Source organism: Microchirus variegatus (genome assembly GCF_963457635.1).
Source record: "Microchirus variegatus genome assembly, chromosome: 17".
Lineage (NCBI taxonomy): Eukaryota > Metazoa > Chordata > Actinopteri > Pleuronectiformes > Soleidae > Microchirus > Microchirus variegatus.
The window spans coordinates 24,918,688-24,944,932 of NC_139818.1; the positions used below are offsets into that span (position 1 = coordinate 24,918,688).

General features: G+C 40.4%; 1 protein-coding gene across 1 annotated transcript in view; it reads left to right on the plus strand.

The window, feature by feature from the left end:
- Positions 1–3,399: 3,399 nt before the first annotated feature.
- Positions 3,400–26,245, plus strand: part of grid2ipb (glutamate receptor, ionotropic, delta 2 (Grid2) interacting protein, b) — a gene marked incomplete at both ends in the record, with an annotated part of 44,394 nt that continues 21,548 nt past the window's right edge. The window contains 14 exons of the mRNA XM_083903807.1: positions 3,400–3,475; positions 3,887–4,140; positions 5,187–5,516; positions 6,085–6,239; positions 14,639–14,929; positions 17,085–17,170; positions 18,873–18,942; positions 20,392–20,544; positions 21,313–21,468; positions 22,173–22,324; positions 22,633–22,764; positions 23,156–23,241; positions 24,194–24,347; positions 25,456–25,757. Of these exons, the coding sequence (XP_083759933.1) occupies positions 3,400–3,475; positions 3,887–4,140; positions 5,187–5,516; positions 6,085–6,239; positions 14,639–14,929; positions 17,085–17,170; positions 18,873–18,942; positions 20,392–20,544; positions 21,313–21,468; positions 22,173–22,324; positions 22,633–22,764; positions 23,156–23,241; positions 24,194–24,347; positions 25,456–25,757 (2,397 nt within the window). The remainder of the gene's footprint in view (positions 3,476–3,886; positions 4,141–5,186; positions 5,517–6,084; positions 6,240–14,638; positions 14,930–17,084; positions 17,171–18,872; positions 18,943–20,391; positions 20,545–21,312; positions 21,469–22,172; positions 22,325–22,632; positions 22,765–23,155; positions 23,242–24,193; positions 24,348–25,455; positions 25,758–26,245) is intronic.

The window sequence follows — 26,245 nt, forward strand, 5'->3', positions numbered from 1 at the left end:
ATCATGGGCTATGTTGTACGTTTTTATAATTTGTATGATTTCATATTAAAATATGTGGAGGTTTTGCATGTAATGTGTAAGCAAAATTATGAAAATGTACTTTAAAATATTAAAAACACCAACTCAGAGAAATGTATATAAACTCAATTTTAGACTGTTTTATATTAAATTATTCCTTATTATACTACAAAACAGCAGTATTTCACAGTTGCTGTTTCACTTCACTGTGTACTTACGTACGTAAAATAAACATATTACTAGTACTTGTACTACTATGAAATATAGTTGTGCTAGTGATTAATAAACTAAATTGAAGTAATTTTTTTCTAAAAAAAATAGAGTAAAATTTGCATTGCTAGCCAACAAAAAGAGGTATAATATTTGATAAAAAAGACACGCACAATTATATGAATACACACAATATATTTCAACAACTCCAAGTGTCTTCAAATTACACCATTAGCGGTTACATAAATGTCAAATTCTAAGTTGTTTTGTCCTACTTCCTGTCTACAGTTATTGACGCATCAATCTGGATTTTTCTTTGTGATGGGTCCTTGATGGTTCAGTTGTAAAGCAGGTAACGTTCTCTACACGTCCAGACGTCTTTCAGATGATTTCAGGAAAACACAGATGACACACGTGTGTATTAATCCTTGTTGGACATCCTGTGTTGTTGTTGTTGTTGTTGTTGTTGTTGTTGTTTTCCCTCCTCTGTTAGAGTCGTCCGGTGATCGTCACAATGCAGCGAGGCATCACAGGACACCTGATGGATCTGGTTGCCGACAACGGCCCAGCACTCGTATTACAGCTCACAGTGGCGGAGGAGGCAGCGACACTCGGGCGCTCTGTGTGTGTTCACATCTATGGATGCTGTTTAAAAAGGTAAGATATTGTGTGTGTGTGTGTGTGTGTGTGTACACAAGGGTTTTGTTGACATCTCCTGTTATCAAGGCATTTTGTCCCAATTTTTTTAACACATTTGCAGTAACAGTGTGAGGTTTTAAGAAGTGTATTTAGTGCTTTTTCACACTGTAGGTCGTTAAGTTTGCCATAAAAGCAAATAAATCCATGTTATTTTTTTAAATATAAGAGATTTCTAAAGTATAATTCAGATATTTCAGGATGAAAACATGCCGCAGCAGCTCCCCGTGTTGACGCCTTGTCACACGTGAGTTGACGTCTTGAGGTGTAAGACGAGAGTTTGATTGAACAGAACGCATTCAAGCCGTTTGTGTTTCAATTATTCAGTTTGGAGCACACTGCCTTTTTTCTTTTACTGTGTGTGTGTGTGTGTGTGTGGGTGTGGGTGTGGGTGTGTGTGTGTGTGTGTGTGTGTGTTTCTAATAACAGTTCACGCCCTTAACTCCCCATACTTTCTCTGCAGCACCAACCAAACGCCTCCTACTTCTAATTTATTTATCAGTGTGTCACCTGTCAATAATGTTTAGTTAGAGAATAACTAAGACCGCAACGATTTATTCATTATTAGATTATTAAATGAATTGTTAGCTATTTGTCAGATTAATCAGTTATGAAAATAACTGGTTACTTCCAGCCCTAATAATGTTGCTAACATGGTAAACATATCTTTTATTATTTATTATTTTGGCAGCACATTTTGTTTCTTAATTGACATGAAAGACAAAGTGTTACCGTTGGATATTTAAAAAAAAAAGCAGTTAATTCAAATGAATTCAAATTAATTAATTAGTTGATGAAATTAGATGGCAACAAAAACTATATATATGTGTTTTTTTGTGTTAACTATCTCACTTATTGGTCAGAAAGCCTTTCAAATTATTGTTATTTTAATGTATGATCATCACAACTTGATGATTAGGTCAATAAATCTTTCTTTTAGTCTTTAAAATATCAGAAAATGAGTGGAAAAAGTTTCACTTTTGTGTATGATGATAGACGAGAACTATTAAAATTTTATTTTTACTTATAGAACTTAACTTAGAGGTTTTATCCATCCAATTAAATATTTGGCAAATTATTATGTTATGTGCTGTTGATTGAGTACATAATTAGAGCTGTTTGTGCGATGAGATGGTTTTGAAAAAAGGCAGCAACCCAACAATTACATGAAATAATCACGCACACACACACACACACACACACACACACACACACACACACACACACACACACACACACACACACACACACACACACACACACACACACACACAGAGGATGAATGTGCTGAAAGTGACAGAGTGACTGCACCAGTTTTTCCTTTTGCAGTTCTACAAATAAACCAATGACACCAAGATCGTTTGAAAGTCGATATAATCAATTAGAAGCAGCTCTTTTTAAGGAAAAGCGACAATCGGACCACTTTCAGCCTTGATTATGACTTTTAAAACATTCATTTTAATCCACAGTCACGTTGATTTTCACTCGCATAAAGTCTTCTCAAGCACATCCCACAGATTCTCAGTGATCTTTAATATTATGGGCTGCAGTGGGAAGGTTGTGGCTTTAGAAAAGCACTAAATAAATACAGACTGTGCAGGGATTCAGCGATTAATTTTTCAGCTTCCAAAATGTGAATATTCTCTGGTTTCTTTGCTCCGTATCACAACAAAATCATCAAAACCTGTAAGTTTTTGTGTAATGACAACATTTCAAGAAATCTTTTAGAAACAACAATCAATAAATTTTTTGGACCAAACGAGCTCGATTCAACACGTAAATGTGAAAACGATCATTCCTTGCAGCCCCTTATCTTGACCTTGCAGTGTTTCAGGTGGTACACACTGCCTTATATGCTTCCACTATAATGAGTGTGTGTGTTCATCAAAAGGGGGGGGGGGGCGTTGGGGCGGACTAGATTCAGCTTATAATCCTGCTAATCCAACACAGGCTGAGGTCTTAAATTGCTCCTCCTGTCCCCTTCTCAATGGACTGCTCACACATAGAATTCCAGACGCTCCACTTAGTACTCATCAGGCTTCCTCGCGTCGTCGCAGAGTGATTCTGGGCCAGCAGCAGCAGCAGCAGCAGCAGCAGCAGCAGCAGCAGCAGCAGCAGCAGCAGCAGCAGCAGCAGCAGCAGCGGTCCCTCGGAGAGCCACCTAACCGAGAGAGAGAGAGTCACGATGGTGTATTTATAGAAAAATGAGGCCTCACAATAGCCGTTTTCGGAGAGAGAATTATTAAGGAGCCGAGGCGCGTCCCACTTTTCTGATTACCACTGTGCTGCCGGCCCCCAGGATGAATCAGGACTGAGACGCAGGACTGAAGCTCAGAAGCTGCACCGGCGTTTTAGTCACGAGGAGTCTGTGGTGGTGGAGGAAGAAGAAGAAGAAGAAGAAGGAATGGAGCTTTGATTGTGTTTTTAGTTGTTAAGATTATATTTGAAAGGCCAGATAAAAGTCACCTGGACAAGATGAAGAAGTTTCTGCAGAACAAAAAGGGCAGATACTCTTTCCGGCGAGGCTCGCGGTGTCCGTCCAAAGATTTCTGTAAGTCTGTGTTTCCAGGTTTTGTCCGAAATCCTAAAAATGGTAATTTTGCTGCTCAGCTTACCAAGTTTAAGGTTACGGTCGAAAGGGTGAGGCTTGTATGTACCGTAGGGGGGAGGAGAACTTTTGTCTCTCGAGCTAATTAAGGTCGACGATGTCTTCGTTTGATTGGCTGCTGTGGAGTTTGATCCAGGTCAGGGCGAGCGCCGAGTGTCACACTTTCACACTTTTGTACGAGGAAGACGGAGGAGAACATCATCGTCTCTCCTGATTTAAGTGTATTTTAATAATGATGATGCTGGTAGACTTGAATGTATTGGCCACAGTGGGTGAGTATGTCCTTCACCCCCATTTCTAATCTTCACGACCTTCTCCTCATCTTCCTTCTTCTTCTCGCCCCCTTTTTCAAAGTCCTCAGCATGCCGACGTCCAACCAGGGCTGGCCCGAGGATTTCGGCTTCCAGCTGGGCGGGAGTGGACCCAGCTACATCCTGTCGGTGGAGGAGGGCAGCAGCGCTCACCTGGCCGGGCTGCAGGCCGGCGACCAGGTGCTGGAGCTCGAGGGCCACAACGTGTCCACGCTGGGGCCGCAAGCCGTCGTCGCCATCGCTCAGACGCAGAAGAACATCCCGCCCAGCATCGGAGTGGTGTCCCGCATCCAGCAGGTATCACATTTACCCATACTGTGGCTGTTAAATGTGGTAGTTTTTAAGGAATACCAGTCGGATTTAAAGTGAAACGAAACCTCTTAACCCCTTTTTTTGCTGATCCAAGTACAAATCTTCACAGTTTAGCTTAGAGCTGCAACGATTGATCAATTACTAAATGAATTACCAACTATTTTCACAATCCATTACTTGGTTTAAGTCGTTTTTTTTGTTTTCAGCTTCGTAAATGTTAACATTTTCTGTTTTGTTTTTTTTGCTCCATATAACAAAGAAATCATCAAAACAAAAAGTAATTTAGCTTGAAACACTGATATTTACTGACATTTTTGGACCAAATAAGTGCGATTTTCATTTTGAAAATAATCAATACATGAATTGATTTGGAAAATACCCGTTAGTTACAGTGCATTTTAAGTCCAGTCCATTCCAGTCAGTTTGCGAATCCAGTCCAGTACGTCCCTCGTCTATCCTTAGTCCACTCGAAAACCTAAATTATGTTAATTAGGTTAGTTTTTAGTTAAACGTTTGATTTGTATTTAAAAGACAAAAAAATGTTCACTAAAATCTCAAAAAAGCAAACAAATCAGTTGAGAAATGCAACATATGAACGAAGTTTCTTAAAAAAAAAAGGCCTTGAACTGCATTTTAAGTCCATTCAGTTTGGGAATCCAGTCCGCAGTTGTGTGTGACGGGAATGATCCAGTTTCTGGATCATCTTTAAAAACTGGCATTTTAGAGTTGATTTAGGAATGATTGTGTAGTGATTGAATGAGATGAAAGTACAAAGATGGTGGATGTAATCAGAGTCCAAAGGGATTATAATCCAGTGTTTCTTTAATCCCGGTCCTCTGGATTCACTGCATGTTTTAGATGTTTCCCTGCTCCAGCACACCTGAATCAAATGAAAGCCTTGTTACCAGCTCCAAACTCAGAGCTTGATGATGATGAGTTGACCGTCTGGAGCTGAGGAAACACCTGAAACATGCAGGACACGCTGGATTAAACGACTATAAACTTTAAAAACGACGTTTTTTCTCGTACAGATGGACATCATTCCAGGTCCAGACGGTCGCTTTGGCTTCACCATCGTAGGAGACTGCCCCCTGCTGGTGGAGGACTGTTCGCCCTGCTCGCCTGCAGGCCGCGCGGGCCTGAGGGCCGGGGACTGCGTGATGGAGGTGAACGGCATCCCCGTCCGGCAGCACGAGACGGCGGCGGCGCTGATCAAGGCCTCGCAGGGCCGCACGCTGCGCCTGGGCGTGCTCTGCCTCGGCGTCCGGCAGAAACGCAGCAGCAGCATCGAGGACAGTCAGCTGGGAGGGGAGGGGACGAGGCTGGACCGGAAACACAAGGCTCTGGAGTTCAACAAGAAGGTAGGTTTGAACGTTTATACACAACCGAGGCCTTGAAAACCTTACTTTTCTCATTATGTGTCCGCAATAAACCTCAAAATGTCTTTTTGTGATCAATTTAAAGGTGCATTATGTAATAAATCATAAAATGTCATGTCACAGAGACTCAGGAATAATGTTCATATAACAAACTGAACTCACCAACAACAACAGTACAGACAAAATATTTGCATTAAAAAATATATTTTGCAGACTGCAAATCATGTTTATGTTTTGAAATTATGTTTTGGCATGTGGCGCCACCTACCGCCGTCTACCAGTCATTGCAGTCAGTAGAGTCTCAGCTGCCGAGCAACCACGGGTTGCCAGTTATGTCAGAAAACGAAACCTAAAAGACCTCGGTATTTTGAATTTGAATGTAGTAACCGTTTTTGGCCACATTCTTACATATGGCGCTTACATAGATGATGAGTTTTTAAGCTCTCTGGCACTTTAGGACCCAAACAGTTAACAACCAGCAAATATGTCATTTTTGACTCAAATCAAACAGATTTTTCACTAATAAATCTAATAAACTCATCTCCGTCAGGTCGACCAGATCTTAGGTGACGAACCCGACGTGAAGGAGAAACTCTTCGCCGTGCTGAAGCAGTACGCGGCCGAGAAGAAGGTGGAGTGGTTGGCCGCGGTCGTGCCGGAGATTCTCACTACGGATGAGCATCGACAGCTCCTCTCCAGCATCAGGTAAGACCCGGAGCGGAGCGTGTTTGTTTGTATGTACGGAAACAGGAATGAACCTAAATGTTTTTGTGTATGCAGACGACACTCTGTTTCTTTCTGTATACCAAAAATGAGTTGATATCATTGGGATTTAAACCATGTCGGTGCTGGCAGCTTTAAACTGAATTCACAGCATGGTCTTCGTACGTGTGTGTGATGATGATCCACACGTTTATTTGTGTCCTCGCTTCGTGAAAACTAATTAAAGTCGTCCAGATCTCACCTGCCAAAAACTGAGCCTTTCTCTAAATCCTCTGGACACGTTTCTCCCCACTTTTCTTGGTCCAGTGAAGCCTTCTCATCTTTTTTACTCCACTACGACGTCGCCTCCTCCTCGCGTCTCTGCGACGATATTAATATCACGTCAGAAGGTTCTCCAGCGACGCCGGGGGTAGCTGCGTCGTTTTTTCACAGCCCGCAGGACTTTAATTTGCTCATGAATAATTCAAAGACTTGAGAACTCCCCTGTTTGCTGGAGCACCAATGATAAGAGCCGAGCATCTCTCTGTTGTTTTTAAACCCCCCTCCTCTCGTCTCTGTGTGGAGGGTTTTGTGCTTTAGTCCTGATAGATTTTTCCTTTATAATTGTGTGGCTGTTACTCAGTGTGTGGACACTTTTCCCCCCTGATACTTGGTAAAGGCTGCGTCGGCTGCAACAAGGTCCCACCGTACATAATCTTTTATTCCTGCAGCAGCAGCAGCAGCAGTAGGTGTGTCTCTTCTCACCACCAGCTCTATAGATTATTGTGGTATAGAGTTTTGTTTCTGAGCAATGGGTGACAGCAGCTAAAACCATGAATTGTCTCGGGTGAGTATATATCCTTTATTTCCAGATTTAAAGGCACCGTGAAAATGCTGTCTGTCAGCATCTGCAGTGTGGATGTGGAACATGTGTATGCAAAGTGGGAGGTGACGTGAATGTTATTAAGATTATTAGATTTAATCTGTTTTTCAGGTCGTTTTCTGACGATTATTTAGAGGCAAAGAACTTTGAATGACCTCTTAATAGTAAGTTTATAATGTTTGATGTGTGGTGACCACACTTAGACGTAATGTGTCTGCTTTTTTTGGATTCGTTTCCTGCTTTTGGCACGTTTTTCTGGCATAAACCTTGACCTTGTCAGGACTAATTGTCTTCATAGAGACCAAAACCTGGTCCAAATGAGGCAGAACCTCATTTCTAAGGGCACTAGTTAAGTTATTGGGCTCAGATTTGAATTGTGCTGTGGTTAAAGTTTAAGTGTTTTCTCAGTTTTTCTGGATTTTCAGCTTCTTCAATGTCTTTGCTCCGTATGACAAATAAATCATTAAAGGTGCATTATGTAATAAATGATAAAATCCTCCTAATATGTCACAGAGACTCAGGAATAATGTTCATATAACAAACTGAACTCACCAACAACAACAGTACAGACAAAATATTTGCATTAAAAAAAATATTTTGCAGACTGCAAATCATGTTTATGTTTTTTAAATCATGGCATGTGGCGCCACCTACCGCCGTCTACCAATCACTGCAGTCAGTAGAGTCTCAGCTGCCGAGCAACCACGGGTTGCCAGTCAGAAAACGAAGCCTAAAAGACCTCGGTATTTTGAATTTGAATGTAGTAACTGTTTTTGGCCACATTCTTACAAATGGCGCCTTTAAAATGTAATAATTATTGGTTTGTGGATGAGGGATGGGAATCTGTATCTGTGTCAAAATCACTCGATTTGTATATCAGTCAGATGAAAATCTTAAATCCAATACAATCTAAAAAAAATATCCTATATATGTGTCGCATGTTTCACTGTGAACAGACTGTAAAAATATATATTAAAAAATCAGCAAAAGCATTTATGCTGAGTCATGTATTTGCCTGTTTTATTCTCATTCTATTTTGGGAGAACATCTGTTCCACAGTTGGAGAATAATGACTCAGCATAAATGTGTCAACAGTTTCATAAACAGTCTAAAATAACTATCGGACTGAGTTTGTGACATCGGTAAATAGTCAAGTTTGAGATATCGTTATTAGCAGATATTTCAGTTTGTGATATCGGTAGATACTCAAGTTTGTAATATTATAATTTTTGGTTTGTGGATGAGGGATGGGAATCTGTATCGGTGTCAAAATCACTTGATTTGTATATCAGTCAGATGAAAATCTTAAATCCAATACAATCTAAAAAAAAAAATCCTTGCATGTTTCACTGTGAACAGACTGTAAAAATCAGCAAAAGCATTTTTGCTGAGTCATGTTTTTGGCTGTTTTATTCTCTAGTTTGTTCCACAGTTGGAGAATTATGACTCAGAATAAATGTGTTAACAACTCCATAAACAGTCTAAAATAACTATCGGACTGATATCGGTAGATTAGATCTACTCGCGTTATCAGTGATATCGGTATTGGACAAAAAAAAAACCGATAACGTCCCGTCCCTGTTGTGGACAAAACAAGACATTTGAGAACCTCATCGTCATCGTTTCCAGGTTTGAGAAACAACAATGAACATTTTCCGAAACATTTTATGGACCGAGCGCTAGCTAGAGTTAGGCATTAGCGCTTTGTATTTAGCTGTGTAAGCCTGAGCATCGTGACTCCAGAATGACATAAACGTCCTTTTTTAAAAAAAAAAACATCATCTCTCTGTGGTGTCATCAGTCTGTAAATAGCCTCAGCGACTAATATCAGATATCAGTCTTTTCTGTTTAAAATTAGACGCCCTCTTTGACATCATTTGCAGTTTAATGGCTGAATCGTGCACCAAAAACTCAATCTTCAGTGTTTTCATGATCACCCTTTTGTTCAGGATATAAATATGTCGTTAATTGGTCATGAGAGGACATTAAGATATAATGATAGAATCAAAACGGTGACTTTTTTCTCCTTTATCTTCAAATGTTGTGCAGTTTCTATAAAAAATCTGTATTTATTTGAAAAACTGGTGGCTTCTTGTTGCCAGATTAGGAGCCAAAAATAACCGGGAACCACTAATTTGACCAAATCCATTTAGATTCAGTCCAGATGGTTGATTTAAATCTCAGCGGACATTTTGACTTCAGACCAGGAGCCAAATCTGTGAACATCAGAGAGTTTGTGGGAACACACTCATAGATCTGAGTCCACCTTTATCGCCATTATCAGCAGTCGTTTACTGGATACTCAATACTGGAGTTTGTGATATTGGTAGATACTCAAGTTTGTGATATCGATATTGGTAGATACTTGAGTTTGTAATATCGGTACATACTCAAGTTAAATATCGGTATTGGCAGATACTCAAGTTTGTGATATCGGTCCATACTCAAGTTTGTGATATCGGTATTGGCAGATACTGAAGTTTGTGATATCGGTACATACTGGAGTTTGTGATATTGGTACTCGAGTTTGTGATATCGGCGGATACTCGAGTTTGTGAAATCGGTAGATACTTGCGTTTGTGGTATCGGTAAATACTCGAGTTTCTAATATCGGTACATACTCGAGTTTGTGATATCGGTAATTGCAGATACTTGAGTTTGTGATATCGGTACTTGAGTTTGTGATATCGGCAGATACTGAAGCTTGTGATATCGTCAGATACTCGGGCTTGTGATATCGGCAGATACTCGAACTTATGATATCGGCAGATACACGTGTTTGTGATATCGGTATTAGCAGATATTTGAGTTTGTGATATTGGTACTCGAGTTTGATATCGGTAGATACTCGCGTTTGTAATCGGTAGATACTGGAGTTTGTAATGTTGGTATCAGTCGAACCTCGAGCTTGTGATATCGGCAGATACTCAAGTTTGTGATATCGATACTCAAGTTTATGATATTGGTACTCGAGTTTGTGATATCGGTAGACCCTCGAGTTTGTGATATCGGTATCGGCAGATACTCAAGTTTGTGTTATTGGCCCAACCTATGAATCGGTCTACGTTGATCATAATACTGTATGTAGATGTGTTTGACCATTTTTCATGACCTCGACCTGTAAACACGTGCTTTTAATATGTTTTTTGCTCAGTGTTGTAAAGAAAAAACGTGACACACACGTTGTTGCATCACCTCCTCATGGATTTAGAAGTATCACTCTGTCAGCGCTCTCACCTCGTCTGCACTCGAGTCACATCTGGACACCTGAAATTAAATGAGGTCTCCTTTTCTTCCTGTCGTTTTCTGCCTGTCATTCCTTCCTTTGAGAAATCCTCCTCCTCCTCCTCCACAAACCTTCAGATAATTATAGATCCCCCGTTCCTTATAAACCAGGTCGAATCAGACGCTCACTCTTGTTTCCAAAGAGTCGATCGTGAGAGAAACTTTTGTGCGTGAGATGATAAAGCGGCTCTTTTATATTTTAAAAACAGTTAACAAACATTACTGGTGCTGTTGGTGAGAGACACGATACAGAATTAGTGCAGTGGTGTGAAGAGATGGCAAATAACAGGGAAACACAAATAGCAAACACACACACACAGAGAGTGACTGTGTGGGCTCCTACACCGACATCACTACACAACATTTATTTATGTCTCAGCAGTCTTTGCTTGTTTGTCAGCGCTCACAGTCTCCGACTGCAGGCAGATACAAACCTGATCACAGTCTGCAGGGAATAAGTGACACATTTATTTATATTTTTATATATATATCATCATTATTTGTCCCAAAAATGGACACGAAAACCACTTAAAATCAAGAGAATGTTAAGTTTAGCAAGATTTTAAGTGTTAAAAGGAGTATAAAGTGTTAAACGAAGTCAAAATAAGTTGAATTAAATGATAAGTTGAAATCGATTTTAGTACAAAATACACATTTTTCACAGCAGCTGTGCATTTTCCCATAATAGTGATGTTATAAGTTGTATTTTGTTGAATTAAATCACTCAGAAAAGCTGAATAAATGGTACAAAAGTGACTCCAAACACTCTGGATATCCTGTTTTTGCTAACCCCCAAGTTGCTGTGGTGCTGATTGGAAAGCTCCCACTCGGAGAACAGCAGTTCCTTCATGTCACCACTAGGTGGGACCATAAACATGAGATCTTTTGGGGTAAATTAGACTATAAAATAGGCCTTTTATTTAAAGGTCTTAAATATTGTAGTTTTAATTCAACAGATTGTAGTTTGTACGAAGTGTCTCTAAATGAAGTCTAAATTATCAATTGATTGATTAATCTACTATAAATGTCAGGTCTTGTATCTTATTGTTTTTGTCTCAGATAAACCTTTTGGCAAATTCAACATCACAAATTAAGATAATTTCCTGTCAAATATGACGTTTGAGTGATAAAATGTGAAAATCTTGAGTGCCATAATAATATCTTCATCAACAATTTTCAATGATAATAACAAATAAATAATAATATTGATGCATTTTATTTGTGAAAAAAGACTTAAAGGGGCAGAACCACTCACTTTTTTGATGATTCTAATCTCCATAAAATCAAAATGAATCCACACGGCCTGATCATCATAATGGTTAAAATTCAACTAGCTTGCGAAGAAAAGACGGTTCCATCTCTGAGGAACATCAGACTAACGGAAAGCGTGACCTTTTACATCATGTGTGCATATAATATTATATTATATTATCGTGTATTTGTGTGTGAGAACATCACAGAGGGTGAAGGTGATGCTGATTTCCTGCATAATCATGTCATAAAAAGCCTTAAACGGATACAGGATAATGAACGCAGCCACAGCCGGGCGTCATGAGGATGTTTCCTTCTCTCTGTACAATAAGTGTGTGTGTGTCCTAATTGCTTTACTTAGCTGTCAGGGCTGTTTTCACGCAGCTTAATTAGCTTGTTCTGGTGGACATGTGTGGTGGTAGCTGTTCTCTCGCTCCCTCGTCTCCGCTGGCGCGTTATCCGCACTAATTCATTTTATTATTTCTTTTCTTTCTCACACAGAGAGTGAGTTTCAGTCTGTGTCGGTCAGTCTGTCTGTCAGTCTGTCTGTCGGGCGTCATGTGATTCATGAGATCTGCGACGAATCAAAGCCCAGAGTCAGAGCAAACAGACGTGAGGTGTGGGAGGGAATCAAAAAAAACAACAACCAAAAAACCCTGTGTTCCAGCTCTGTGATACAACAACAAAAATGTTAAAAATATACTTAAATATACTTTTGGATGCATGTGGTTTTTAAAACGGTGATAACATATGTGACCGTGCTGTGTGTTTATGCTGCGTGGGCTTTAAAGCTGTGAATGATCACGTTCATCGCCGTCTTTGTGCGCTAGAATGCAGATATTTGAGGTATTTAAACACAATACTTCACATATTTTGAGCATTTTTCTTGCTAATACTTAAAAAATGTACATCTAACACAGAACATTACTTTAAATTGCTATATATTATTGTGTGGTATATTTACATAAAACGTATTTTACGCATGTTATTTAAAACATATGCTCATAATGCTTAATAAAAAGTTGAGGAAAATTTGTTCGAGCACCCCAAACAAAAATCTTCCGCGACCAATATTTGGATCCCCGACCCAGTGTTTGAGAACCACTGTGTTACATGGTACAGTCTAAATCATTTGATATTACAGTACAATGCCTTTTGTCCTCGGTACGTGGTGGGAGCTTACATTTTTTTAATAAAAAAGTTAGTGCTGGGCACATTAGCGGCGCTAACGTGTGGCGTCATGTTTACGTATCGGGGCACCAGAGTGAGTGATTGACAGCTGGTATCGTCCATTTGAAGCTCGGTTGCAAGTGACGGCAAAAAATATGGAAAAATATGCTGAAACGAGCTTAATTTTCAAAATAAAAGCCTGTCCTTTAGTTTCAAGTGTTGTTACAAACCTTTGGGCGAAAATAACTTAATAAAAAACAAGAAATTCTGTGTAAGAACACGTAATCTGTCTGCTAACAAAGAAGTTTTAAAAGAAGTTACAGGCTGTGACCTTTACATGTAGCATGCAGCTGTGATATTTGCGCTGTATTTGCTGAAATGTCAGCCCGTTGAATAATGTGTGTGGGTTTTTAAGATCACATTTAATTAGAATAGTCCGTTCCTTTAATGCTTGTCCCTAAAAAATCAAACCCTTTTCTCTTCATTTTGTCACTGTGTTGTCGTCGTTATTTGGATTTAGCTTTATTTTATTTGCCTTTTTGTGCCTGACAGTGTGTAAAGAGTGAGTGGAGTAGACTAGGATTAATTAGGGTTGAAACTATTTCTGGATTATTTGATCACTTCATCAGTTTGAGGCAGATTGTGGAAAGTAATGAATTACATTTACTCGCGTTATTGTAATTATGTAGGTTTTTTTGTGTACTTGTACTTTATAAAGAGAGGAGAAAGTTAAAACATTTGTGACCTTTGACCCATTTTGACTGACACATTATGCGTTTCCATATTTTGTTTTGTCAGCAATTTGTGAAGATTTGGCCTTTAATTAAAAACAATTATTTTATAAGATTTGTGTTACTCTGAGTACATTTCTAGACCAGTACTTTCACTTGTACTTAGTAAAAAAGCCTCTGCTTTGAGGATTTTCTCCGTTATTAAAACAAGTTTTCAGATTTTTCAGCGTCTTAAATTTGAATATTTTCTGGTTCCTTTGCTCTAACTCACAAAGAAATCATTAAAACTGAACAGTTTTTGGTTTGAGGACAAAAACAAGACATTATTTCCAGATTTGGGAAACTGATTTTACATTTTCTGACATTTTCTGTGGCAGCCTTACAATGAATGAATGAATGAATGAATGAATGAATATTCTCCACTAATGTGTGTGTGTGGTCTTGTCTGTTGTGTTGTCTGTCGGCCTTGTGTGTTTGTGTTGTGAGTCCTTGTGTTTGTGTACGTGCAGTTCACACCGTTTTGAATGAAAGTGACGGCGTCGTCATCATTCCTGACATCATTATTATTGTTCTTAACCCAGTGAGATCCCGCCCACCTGCAGGCTGTTGATGATTATAGAGATTATAGTCTGTGGTCAGTGAGGTGAGGATGATGATGATGATGATGATGATTATTCCGGCGTGACACAGGAGGTGAGGCGTGGACGGAAGTGTGGGAGAGAGAGAGAGAGAATCCCATGCTCGCTCGCTCACTCCTACACCTTTTTTTTTTTCTTCCCTCTCTGTAATCTGGCTGTGGCAGCTTCACCCCACAGCAGTGAGACTCCAGTGAGCAGCGAGTGAAGCTAAGATTCTTCTCTTCTCTCCTCACATCAGACGAGAGTCATCGTCGGTTCATTAGCAGCTTTGTCTTTTATAATCTGACACTTAAAGGAAGTCTGTTGATTTAAATCCCTGTGGACTTGTATTCTGGATTCCTTCTTCTCAGAATGGAGAATTTTGACTAAGTCTTTTGACTAAGTCTTCTCGGAAACTTCTCTCCCCCCCCTTCCCCCCCCCTCACATGCCGCTATGTTCGCCAGAATCTTCATCCCGAAGAAGCACCGGCAGCGGTTCGACGAGGCCGTCAACCAGAACGTCATCAACCGCCTGTGCCGCAGCAAGAGCATCAGCGAGCCGCAGGGCCGCGTCCGCCGCAGCCGCAGCGAGGACCACTCGGACCGCCACCACGGCTCCAAGAGGGCCAGCTCCGTGCCCAGGGACGGCGGGGAGCCCGGCGGCCGGGGAGGCGACGCCGAGAGGGACAGCCGCGGCGCCAGGAAGTCCGTCTCCTCCGGGGTTCCCCCGCATCCGCCCATCGGACCCAATCAGAGGTGAGGAAAGTGCCTGCAGACAGACAATGATGTTGTTTTGTTTTGATTTATACGTCGTCAGAGTAGAGCTGTCGCTTTTAAGTCGAGTTCAAACGAGATCCACGATCAGGTGGAGCTGACGCGCGAGTCCGCACATTCATCAGTGACTCTGCCGTCTGTGGTGTAGAACAGGAAGTACCGCTACTCCACACGCTCTGTTGTAACGAGGTCCACCTCCAGGTTGACCTCTGACCTCTCTCCAGCTGATCGTCCGCCCACTAACTCGCTGTTATACCCGCTGTTTTATTGGATAACAGCAACAACAGAGTGGAGTTTAGTGCAGGGTGACGTGAGTCATGTGTCAGTGTCCACACCACTCACACACAACTGTCCACTTTAATGTGTCCACACATCTGTTCTGTCCACACTGGAGACACAGAGCGAGAGAGAGAGGCTGAATATGTCACAGGAGAACGAGCGATGACACTGACACACAGAATATCTGAGGGACTTTAACAGCAAAGAGATGTAGTGAAAATGGTTGGATGGATAGATGATGGATGGTTGGATGATGATTTGATAGATAGTTGGATGAATGGTGATAGATTGTTGGATGGATGATGTAGGGATATACAGTTGGATGATGGATGGATAGATTGTTGGATGGATGAGGAAGGGATGGATAGTTGGATGGATGGATGATGGATAGATAGTTTGATGATGGATGGATAGATAGTTGGATAGGTGATGTAGGGATGGATGAATGATGGATAGCTAGTTGGATGGATGGATTGTTGGATGGATGATGTTGGGATGATGAATGGATAGATGGATAGATGATGGATAGATAGTTGGATGGATGGATGGATGATGGATAGATAGTTGGATGGATTGTTGTATGGATGGTGTAGGGATAGATACTTGGATGGCTGGATAGATACAGTAGATGGGTGATAGATGGATGGGGAGATGGTTGGATGGATAGATGGATAGATAGATGAGTGATAGATAGTTGGATGATGGATGGGGAGATGGATGGATGGATCGATAGATGTTGGATGAAAATGATAAAAAAGAGTGTAAAGCTCTGTTGAATGTCTTCAACTGTCTGACAGTCTTACTGTGTGTCTGCAGGTTAATACTGCAACACTGCACCTACACACACACACACACACACACACACACACACACACACACACACACACACACACACACACACACACACAGAACAGAATGCACCATCTGCATTTAGCTCATCTTACATAACCATCAGCAGCCAAACAACACATTTGTCTTCTTCTCTCCTCCTTTTTGCCTTTTCTTTTTTACTTCCTTTCCATCTTTAACCGGTTAACTTATCGACTAAGTGTTGCCTTGAATCGTTTCCACGGCAACGAACTGTGGCTGGACACTAGAAGTGTCTCATCTTTTTGTTGTAAAGGAGAGGTTCCAGTGTGTGTGTGTGTGTGTGTGTGTGTGTGTGTAGAGCCAGCGTCAGCACAGTGTCAAAACCTTTTTTATTTTCTTTTTCTTTATTCTGCCGTTCTCTGTGTGCCCTGGATTATTCTTGTTTTCCCACTGTTGTTGAAGCTGTTGAAGGAGAACGACACACAGACGCGTTGAAGTCGAAGCATCGCTGATGAAAGAGCGTCAGTTCTTTCTTTGTTTTTTACATAACAAAAAAAATAAACCTCCCACCAATATGAAGAGAACATGACGAGTGGAAACAAAAGAGAAGCACAAACAGCTTTGTTTACAGCACTGAGAGTGACTGAGTGAGTGAGTGAGTGCAGCCACATCCATTCACTTAAAGGTTCAACAAGCACCAGCATAGGTTAAAAAGATGAACTTGAAATAGTACTGGGTTAGGGTTAAAATACTACTATATTAGCACTAGTGTACTACTATATTATCACTAGCATACTACTATATTAGCACTAGCGTACTACTATATTAGCACTAGCGTACTACTATATTAGCACTAGCATACTGCTATCATCCTATTGAAATAAACCACCATTGACAGAAGTCACCTGGATATTTTTTCACTTCCAGATATTTAAAAGATCAAACCATTAAAATGAATGCATGAAAATCTGACAGGTTGATGGCAGAAATATTGTTGTATTCTAGACTATAACTCTGCTGTGACACTGTTTCATCTCCTTCTCCTCAGGATTATTAGAGTTTACAGAGGGAAGAAGAGCTTTGGCTTCACACTGCGAGGTCACGCTCCCGTCTGCATCGACTCTGTCATCTCAGGTACTGACTGTTATTATTATTATTATTATTATTATTATTATCATTATAAAACAAGAAGAAGAGGGTGCTTAAAGTCTGAAATTTTGTGTACAAATTGTAAAAAGAAATTTAGCTAATCTTGAATAATAGTAGAATTTAAGAGCCTTTTATTATAGGTAATATATGAAGTAACGTAAATAAAAACTTGACATGATTGCAAAGTTACCAGAGTTTGTATCCACATTAACACTCAAAAATGACTGTAATAATAATAACTAGTACAAATTCAAGATGGCCGACTTCCTGTTGAGTTGAGGCTGTGGTCCCAATTGACTATTTTGTTCGACTTGGGCTCTGACTAGTTCCCGCCAAGTTTTGTGAAATCGGTGCAAGTTAGATTTGGCCTGCTCCATCCACACTTCACCTTAGGGGGGCGCCATAGAGCCCTGGTGAACTGATGAAATGACGAAATCGCATTTTCGCCACACCTGACCTCCGTGCAAAGTTTCCAGAGTTTTTATGCACGTTAACCTGCTCAAAGATGAGCGTAAAGACGGGGATTAACAATAATAATCTGAACAGTCCTGGTCGACGCCTCCTCACTGTGTGGTGGTTCTGTGAGGGAGGAGGTGGTGAGTCTGTTGTGTTGGCAGCCGCTCTGGGGTCAAAGGTGACCAGGAGGTGTGTGTGTGTGTGTGTGTGTGTGTGTGACTCACCGATGTTAAAGCCTTGAGAACAGACTGTTCGCTGTGACGCTGACACACGACAGTCAAGGTCGCGCCGCGACATTCAAGTGATTAATGTGTGTTTATGTCACATTTCCCACTTTGTAATAGTTGTTTTGCACTCACAGGCCACCGTAGATTTTTTTTAAAGTAGTAGTTTCTCTTTTAAGAGCCACAACATGCAACAAACGGCCAAAATATTATGACAGAGATAAATAAGTAATAATGGATCATTGAAGAAAATGTTATTGCGTTTTAAATGCTCATTTCAACAGCCTTGTATTTCCACTACTTTTTGAATTTTGTTAATAAAGGATTATTGCCTTTGAATCTTTCTCATTCCTTCCAGCCTTTGGCGTATTACATTTCATAATTACCTATTTTAAATATATACTCCAGATATCAACAAACATCCAGCAGTGGAGTTGTTATTTAATGAAGTGAGTTTACTTTGTGGAATAAAAAGAGGCGTCTGTGAAGTTGCTGTCGAGGGAACGTGTTTGATCGCTGTTCCCACCCACCACCATCACCACCACCATCATGTGCTGCAGTGCACTGACTCAGTGGGGCCTCGTGGAGGTTGGTATGGAGATGATGGGGGTGGATTAGGTTTGCACGTTTGTCTCGTCCTCTCTCATCGTGATCTGAACACGTCTGTCTGTGTGTGTGTGTGTGTGTGTGTGTGTGTGTGAAACGTGCACACGTGAACGACGTTATTAAACCAAAACTTTGAGGAAAATAAAGACTCTGACGTGAAACAGACACTGTGAGTGAGTGAAGGTTGACAGATGACGAGGAGGAGATGGTTAAAGTGCAGCCGCCGCAGATTTTCCACTGCTGGATTGTTTTTGACAGCTCTGTTTCCTTACATAATGAGATTTTTGTCCACTGGGACACACACACACACACACACGCTAACCTCGTTAGCTGTCGCTGATGCTCTTTTTTTTTGGTGCCATGATCCCATTTTTGTCAAATCTTTGATTTTTCTCTTCCAGACAGTCCTGCTGAAGAGTGTGGACTCAAACCCGGAGACCGGATTCTCTTCCTCAATGGACTGGACATGAGGTTTGTATTCAGTAGTTGTAGGGGATTAAAACTTTTCGCTGCCCCCCCCTAGTGGCTATTTAATGTATCCAGATTTCCTGGTTGGCTTCAGTAGGACTCAAACTCGTTTCATTTTAATTAATTAGTAACACGAGGTGGCCGCTTTCCATAAAATACATATAACATTCTTATTCTAAGGCCACAGAAATCAAAATATTTTTTAATTTAAAGTGGTTTTACACTTAAACAAACATTTGTATGCGGAGTATCATACTGTGCAGCACAGTATGATACTCCACATGGAGATGATGATGATCTCAAATGTCTCAAACCAAAAATAATTCACTTTTAATGATTACTTTGTCATAATGGAGCAAAAATCTGGAATCTGTGAGAAAAAGAGAATCTGTTTACCAAATCGATTCTGAAAATGTTGGCGATTAATTTACTATATTTGATTAATAATCCATCAATCATTGCAGCCCTAGTACAGAAGACGTGATTGGATAGTCAGTATTGGTCGAATATTGGTCAAAAATACTAAATTAAAACTGTGAATGATGCATAAAAGCCTAAATATCTTGAGATATTTTCTAATATTTTCTTTGATTAATTGATGATAAAAAACTCAATCCTTGCAAGTCTCTGTTGACGAGCTTGGACAGTTCTCAATCGTCATCTCCAGCTTTGGGAAACACCATTTCCACCACATTTTTACCACTTCCTGAACCTTTACGAGAGAACGTGTCGGACACAAAACCCCCGACGTCCAGTTTTATCCAAACATCAGCCGGGGAAACGTCTGGCGTTGTGTTGCACAAACATTAGCGTGAATCACTCTTGCACCTTGATAGCCACGTGTAAGAAAAGCACCAGCGGAGGAGCTGTTCCCACGGTTGCCATGGTTGCCCGATGTAGTGACTGTGATTGGCGCTGTATAATTTTGCTGCTCTCTGTGATAATGGCACAGTGCTGCACTAAGTAGGAGGTGATTTAGAAAACAACAGCAGGCTGTGAACCACAGAGAGAGAGAGAATCATGTGGGAGTTCAGCTTGTATTGTTTACAAAGTGAACATGTGCTTTACTGCGTCTATTAAAACGTGCACAATATTTATTATTTATCTCAGGTGCTTTCGAAAGCTTATGAATATTTATTTATTCAGCTCAGCTTCTTTTTCATCGTGTTATACAAAGTGAGAGGAGTTTAGTTGTTTATTGACTCGATGCAGCGCCGGGGTTATGGATGCAACTTTATCTTTACATCACTGGACGTTAGGAAAGGATTATATAAAACGGTCAATATTTCACGTGGTCAAAGTACGGGGGCTGTGACAACGCTCAGTGTGGGAGGACACAACGTACATCAGTGTTTTCAAGCTCTCGCAGGAGGATAAGAGCTCTGATATCAACGTTTTCTTGTCAATTATTAGGTATTAGGGTTGCAGTGATGTTTTCTTGCCTCTCTGTAGAAACTGTTCCCATGAGAAGGTGGTGTCCATGCTGCAGGGCAGCGGGGCGATGCCCACTCTGGTGGTGGAGGAAGGTCCGTTAGATTTCTCCTCAGACCAAACTGACGCCGAAGAGTCTCCAAACCTTCAACCTGCCACACTGCCGCGCTCCAGGTGAGAAGAACACACCTGACATTACTGACATTTTGGAGCTCTGGACGAACAATTTTGGGAGATTTTTGGGAGAACGAAAGATTTAGGCTTGAACAAACAATTTAGGAGCTCTAAACTTAAGATTTAGGTGTGAACAAACAATTTAGGAGCTCTAAACTAAAGATTTAGGTGTGAACAAACAATTAAGGAGCTCTCAACGAACAATTTTGGCATGAACAAACAGTTTAGGAGCTCTAAACGAACGATTTTGGCGAGAACAAACGATTTAGGAGCTCTCAACGAACGATTTTGGCGTAAACAAACGATTTAGGAGCTCTAAATTAATGATTGTAGCGTGAACAAACAATTTTGGAGCTTTAAACGAACGATTTTGGCGTAAACAAACGATTTAGGAGCTCTAAACGAACACATTTTAGTGTGAATGAGCGATTTAGGAGCTCTAAAAGAACAATTTTGGTGCAAACAAACGATTTTGGAGCTCTAAACAAACAATTTTGGAGCTCTAAACGAACGAACGCATGATTTAGCGCGAGCACCAATGAATGAAGTGTGGAGCGTGAATGCACGATTTTGGAGCGAGAATGCAATATTTGAGGGTGAGCGGACGATTTTGGAGCACGACCGACCAATTCAGGAGCGTGAGCACCAATGAACAAGTTTGGAGCCCGAACGAACGATTTAGGAGCTCTAAACAAATGATTTTGACACGCTAACGAACAATATAAAGCGAATAAAGCGGAAAAACAACATCATGATGATATTTCCCAGGTCTCCAGCCCTCAGCTCTTTGCAGTGGGTCGCCGAGATTCTCCCGCCGAGCATCAAAGTCCACGGGCGAACGTTCAGCCAGCAGCTGGAGCATCTGCTCACCATCCAGGAGAGATACACCGTCTGCAAAGCTCTGGAGACCTTCTTCCAGCACAGGTCAGTAGGGAAAAAGTTAATTCTATGGGTTAAAAAACGTGGTTATTTAGCAGTGATGATGATGAGATAAACGCATCCTCAGTTAGGTCTGATAGTTTTGCTTCACAAATAGTCTTGGCGCATAAACGACAACAAAAATGTCACCAAAAGCTACTCACAGCGTCTTTAAATTCAGTATCTCTTAAACTATCCATGACTCTGTTGTCATCATATATCACAAATACAGAAATAAAATGAGCTGTTGCCTGGGAAACAATGTCTTTTTCTGTATATCATAATATTCAATATGTCAGGCTGATAACGATGTTCTTAATAATAAAGAGTATGATGGATAATGAGCAGGAGAGGAAACCTCAGCCGTAAACGTATAATCTGTCCCTTTTGTTGGCTGAGATCATGTTTCCTCCAGCATGAAGACGACGGATGGTGAATTCCTATCTCTGCAGCGCATGCAAGCGTGAAGCAGCACGATTATACAAGTCATTTAAATCTATTTTCCATGCACTAGAGTATGAACAGCCCGAGGCATCAATACAAGCTGTGTTTCACCCACTGTTTTATATGAAATTCGAGCAAAAACGTGTGAATAAAGATGTGAATAATTTACATCTGAGCTAAATCCTTACATTAAGTGTCGCTCTGTAATCTGCCAGCACAGAGCGCAGTCTTATCTTAAGATTACCTGTGTTTTTGTTTGTTTGCAGGAACGTGGACACGCTGATCGTGGACGTGTTCCCAGTGTTGGACACTCCGGCCAAACAGCTGATCTGGCAGTTTATTTACCAGCTGCTGACCTACGACGAGCAGGAACGTTGCCAGGGAAAACTGTCGCGCTTCCTGGGCTTCAAAAGCAGCGGTGAGCCACGACCAAAAATATTTTTAGATATGCACAGTATGATACTTTACATTAGAAAGTGTCAAATCTCTCTAAAATAAACAATAGTTAGATTTTTGTGGTCTAAGAATAAGCCTTTTATCTATATTTTTATTTGGAAGGCCGCCTACTCGTGTTAGAAAGCTAATTAAAATTAATTAAAAGATTGTTTACATCCTTTCTGGCATGTGAAGGCCACCGTAGTTCTCTGGGGGAAAAGTGTCCTCAGCTCTAATCTCACAATAGAAGAAAACGTGACTGATTTCGTGCGTTTCCTGTACGTTTCGCAGCCGTGTTGGAGCCCGACGGCCCCGAGCACCATCGGCGCAGCAGCTCGGTGCGCGTGACGGGAACGTCGTACCGCGGAATCGCCCGAGAGAGGAGCTCGGACGACTGCATCATCGGGACTCACCTGGGAATGGGTACGCTGCTGCACATCACGGCGACTCCCCACAGGGAGAAAGTGGAATAAAAAAGCTTTTATTCGACAAAAAAAAAAAAACACAGGGAGACATAAATTTAAGAATTAATTATATAATTTGATGAAAAAGCTCCATATCTCAGCTGCTCTATCACCAGATATTCCAAATTCCAGACGTCAGGTACTTGACTCAGGGTTTCACTTGTTTTCCATCACCATCGCTGTGTAACTCCTGCTCCAGGAGCTTCTGCTTCCTGCTTCTCTGCGCTCTCTCTGCTCTGCATCTTCATCCTCTCTCTCTCTCTCTCTCTCTTGGCTGGAGATGAGCTGGATGGACGGGTGATGGGAGATCAGTTCACTCATTCTTCATTCATGCTTTTACTGTGCTTTAGGAATTCATGTCGATGAATCTGGGAGCCCGGAGGAGAGGCAGTCAGGAGACGGAACCTCCTTCCCCGAGTCCCCTGACCTCAGTCATGTAGGTACAACCGCAGCGACTCAACAGCCGGCTCTGTTTTATGATTTAAAAGCTGGATGTTTGTTACAGATATCTGTAATTCACTTGTTTCTGCTCAAAATTAATGTTTCATGTATCCACAATGACATTGTTCCTCTTCGAATATTAATAATTTCCTGGTAGGCTGAGATGTGTAGAATTTTATTATAATTTTAAAAAAAAAATCCAGTTTAAAGTTTTTTTTGGTTTTTTTTTTTATTACATTTATTTAATCTCACATTTTTTTAATCCCAACTATTTCTAAATCCAGAAGTTTTTTTATCCCAATTTTTTTTAATCCAAATTTCATAATCACAGTTCAAAGTGTTTTTAATCCAATTTTAAGTTTAATATAGTTATAGTTATAATATATGTATAGTATAGTAAGAAGAAGTTTTTTAATCCCAATTTTATTTCATCCCGAATTTTTTTAATCCAGAGTTTTTTTTAATTCCAGATCCAATTTTTATTAATCCCCCCAAAAATTCATCGGAACTATTTTTAATTCCAATTTTTCCAAATTTCCAATTCTTTTTTTTCATCAAAGTTTTTTTTTTAATCCAAAATGAGAAAAAAAACACCTTTTTTTTTTCACTCTAAAAAAAATCACATGGCCCCATTGGTCTTCCATAGATTTTTGAATGTCATTGTGGGTATGTACATTTTTTATTTAGCCAATAAATGAATGAAGAATATCTGTCAAATATATCCAGACTGGCTATTAAATTGTAAAATAGCTTCTCATAAACATTTCACATTTGCAGGTCTGCTCCACTTTACTGTAACCTGTGATTTTAAATTGGATTTCAAGCTTGTAATTTGATTTTTTTTTTCAAAAAATCTGTTTCTAAAAAGCAGCAGCAGACCTTCAAAGCCAAATGTTGTGCGGCGTCTTCTTTGTGCTAACCAGCGGCTCAATGCCTCCCATTCATAGATGACAGGTGTGTACACGGAGCTGGAGAACGTGTACGCAGCCAAGAGTGTGTCACCGCTGCAGGGAGGAGGCTCCTCTGCTGAGGCCGAGAGGCCTGGACAGACTGAGGCCTATGGCCGCTCTCTCTCCCCTCTCACTCTCCCACCTCTTAAAGGTACTCTAGGGCTGACACACACACACACACACTAACTCACACACACACACACACACACACACACTCACACACACTCACACACACTCACACACACACACACACACACACACACACACACGCTTTGAATGCTAACCATGTGTTAGTACGGAGCCAAGTCAGGTGCATTTGTTTTTGTTCATTATTAACGAAACAATTAATTGGAAGATGCAAAAGTGGGGAAAAAAGGATTTTAAGTTTTTTTTTTAAAGTATGAACATTTTTTTTTTTTTATCCCAATTTTTTTAATCACAGTTCAATTTTTTTTTATTTTTTTTTCAAGATATAAACATGAAACAAACTAAAAATATGTGAACGTGAAAAATTATCAGCAAAAAATAATCTGCGAAGAAAAGAAACGTGAATAAATATTTGGTTAAAAAAAAATTTGAAAGAATCTGTGAAAAATTATATTAAATTTAAAAAAATGTAAAATAAAAACATTTGAATTTGGGAAAAAAACTAAAAATGGAAAAAAAAAAACTAGTGTGGAAAAAAAACTGGAAGTGAAAAAAATATCTGAATATTTAAAATTTAAATGAACAATTTGCTAAAGAATAATTATAGAAGTAAATCGAAATTATATTTGAAAATGGAAAATTTACTTTAAATTCACTCAAATTCTGCATTTTTTTCAGTCAGATTTCTTTGATTGAATAATGAACATTTTTGTCCCTGTTGTGGTTCCGTAGAAATTGACATCAGCTCAGTTCATGACTGATGCCGTGTTCATGTCATGTTCTGTACATTCATATGAATTAAATTTCCATTAAAAACACTTTAAATTCAGTGTTTCAAAAACAAGTATATTCAATGATTGTTGACATAAACATGGCGGCAGTAATCACAGATATTTGAATGACAGCAGAACTCATTCAAATCCCCACAGTCTTTACGTGTATATACAGTACTGTACAGTAAGACTGCAGCTCACCTACCTGTTGCTATGGTTTCCCTCTCAGAAGAAATCATCACCACGGTGACAACATGGCTGTAAAATGTCGCAGATTATTTATAAATGTCTCAGCACAGGTGACGTCTCTGATTTACCTGTGTGTGTGTGTGTGTGCAGGTAGCCGTAAATCTGGCCTGTCGCTGTCGTGGAAGGAGCCGCTGCCCACGACCGTCTACGAGATCCACCACCAGAGCAGCGTGGACTCCAACCCGTACGTCAGCCTGGAGAGCCCGCCCGCCTCGCCGCTGCCTCAGGACAGCGGGCCCAACACGCTGACGCGGCGCAAGAAGCTGTTCACGTTCTCGCGCCCGCCGCGCAGCCGCGACACCGACAAGTTCCTGGACGCCCTGAGCGAGCAGCTCGGCCACCACGTCACGTCCGTGGATCACTTCGTACACGGGGAGAACGACTATGAGGAGGTGAGGGGAGACGTGTTGCCAGGCAACTTTTTTTTTTCCACAGCCGTTGTCTTTATATTCAGGTATTTTTAGTGTTTTTATTTGTTTCACTCGTACAAAACGTGCACATTATAGCGACTATGTCGGAATTTTTTTTTAGAAAATGGTTTTGGTAATTATTTAACTGGAAAATGAAATTTTCAAAAAAACAAAAGTTTGTAGTGGCAGAGATGCAAATTAGTTCATTATTTTGACAGGAAGTAGCTTGTTTTGACAGGAAGTAGCCTGATTGAAGGTTCGGCTACTTTCTGTTACCGCTATTGTTTTACAGCAGTTGTTGTCGCGACACACCAAAAAAAAACTAAATAAGAAAACCATTACTCCTTACCCCTAATGAGAACTAATTTTAGTAGTAATTACCTCTGTTTAAATCCCTAAAACTACCATAGATTATTTTGACAGGAAGTAGCTTGTTTTGACAGGAAGTAGCCTGTTTTAATGTGTGGCTA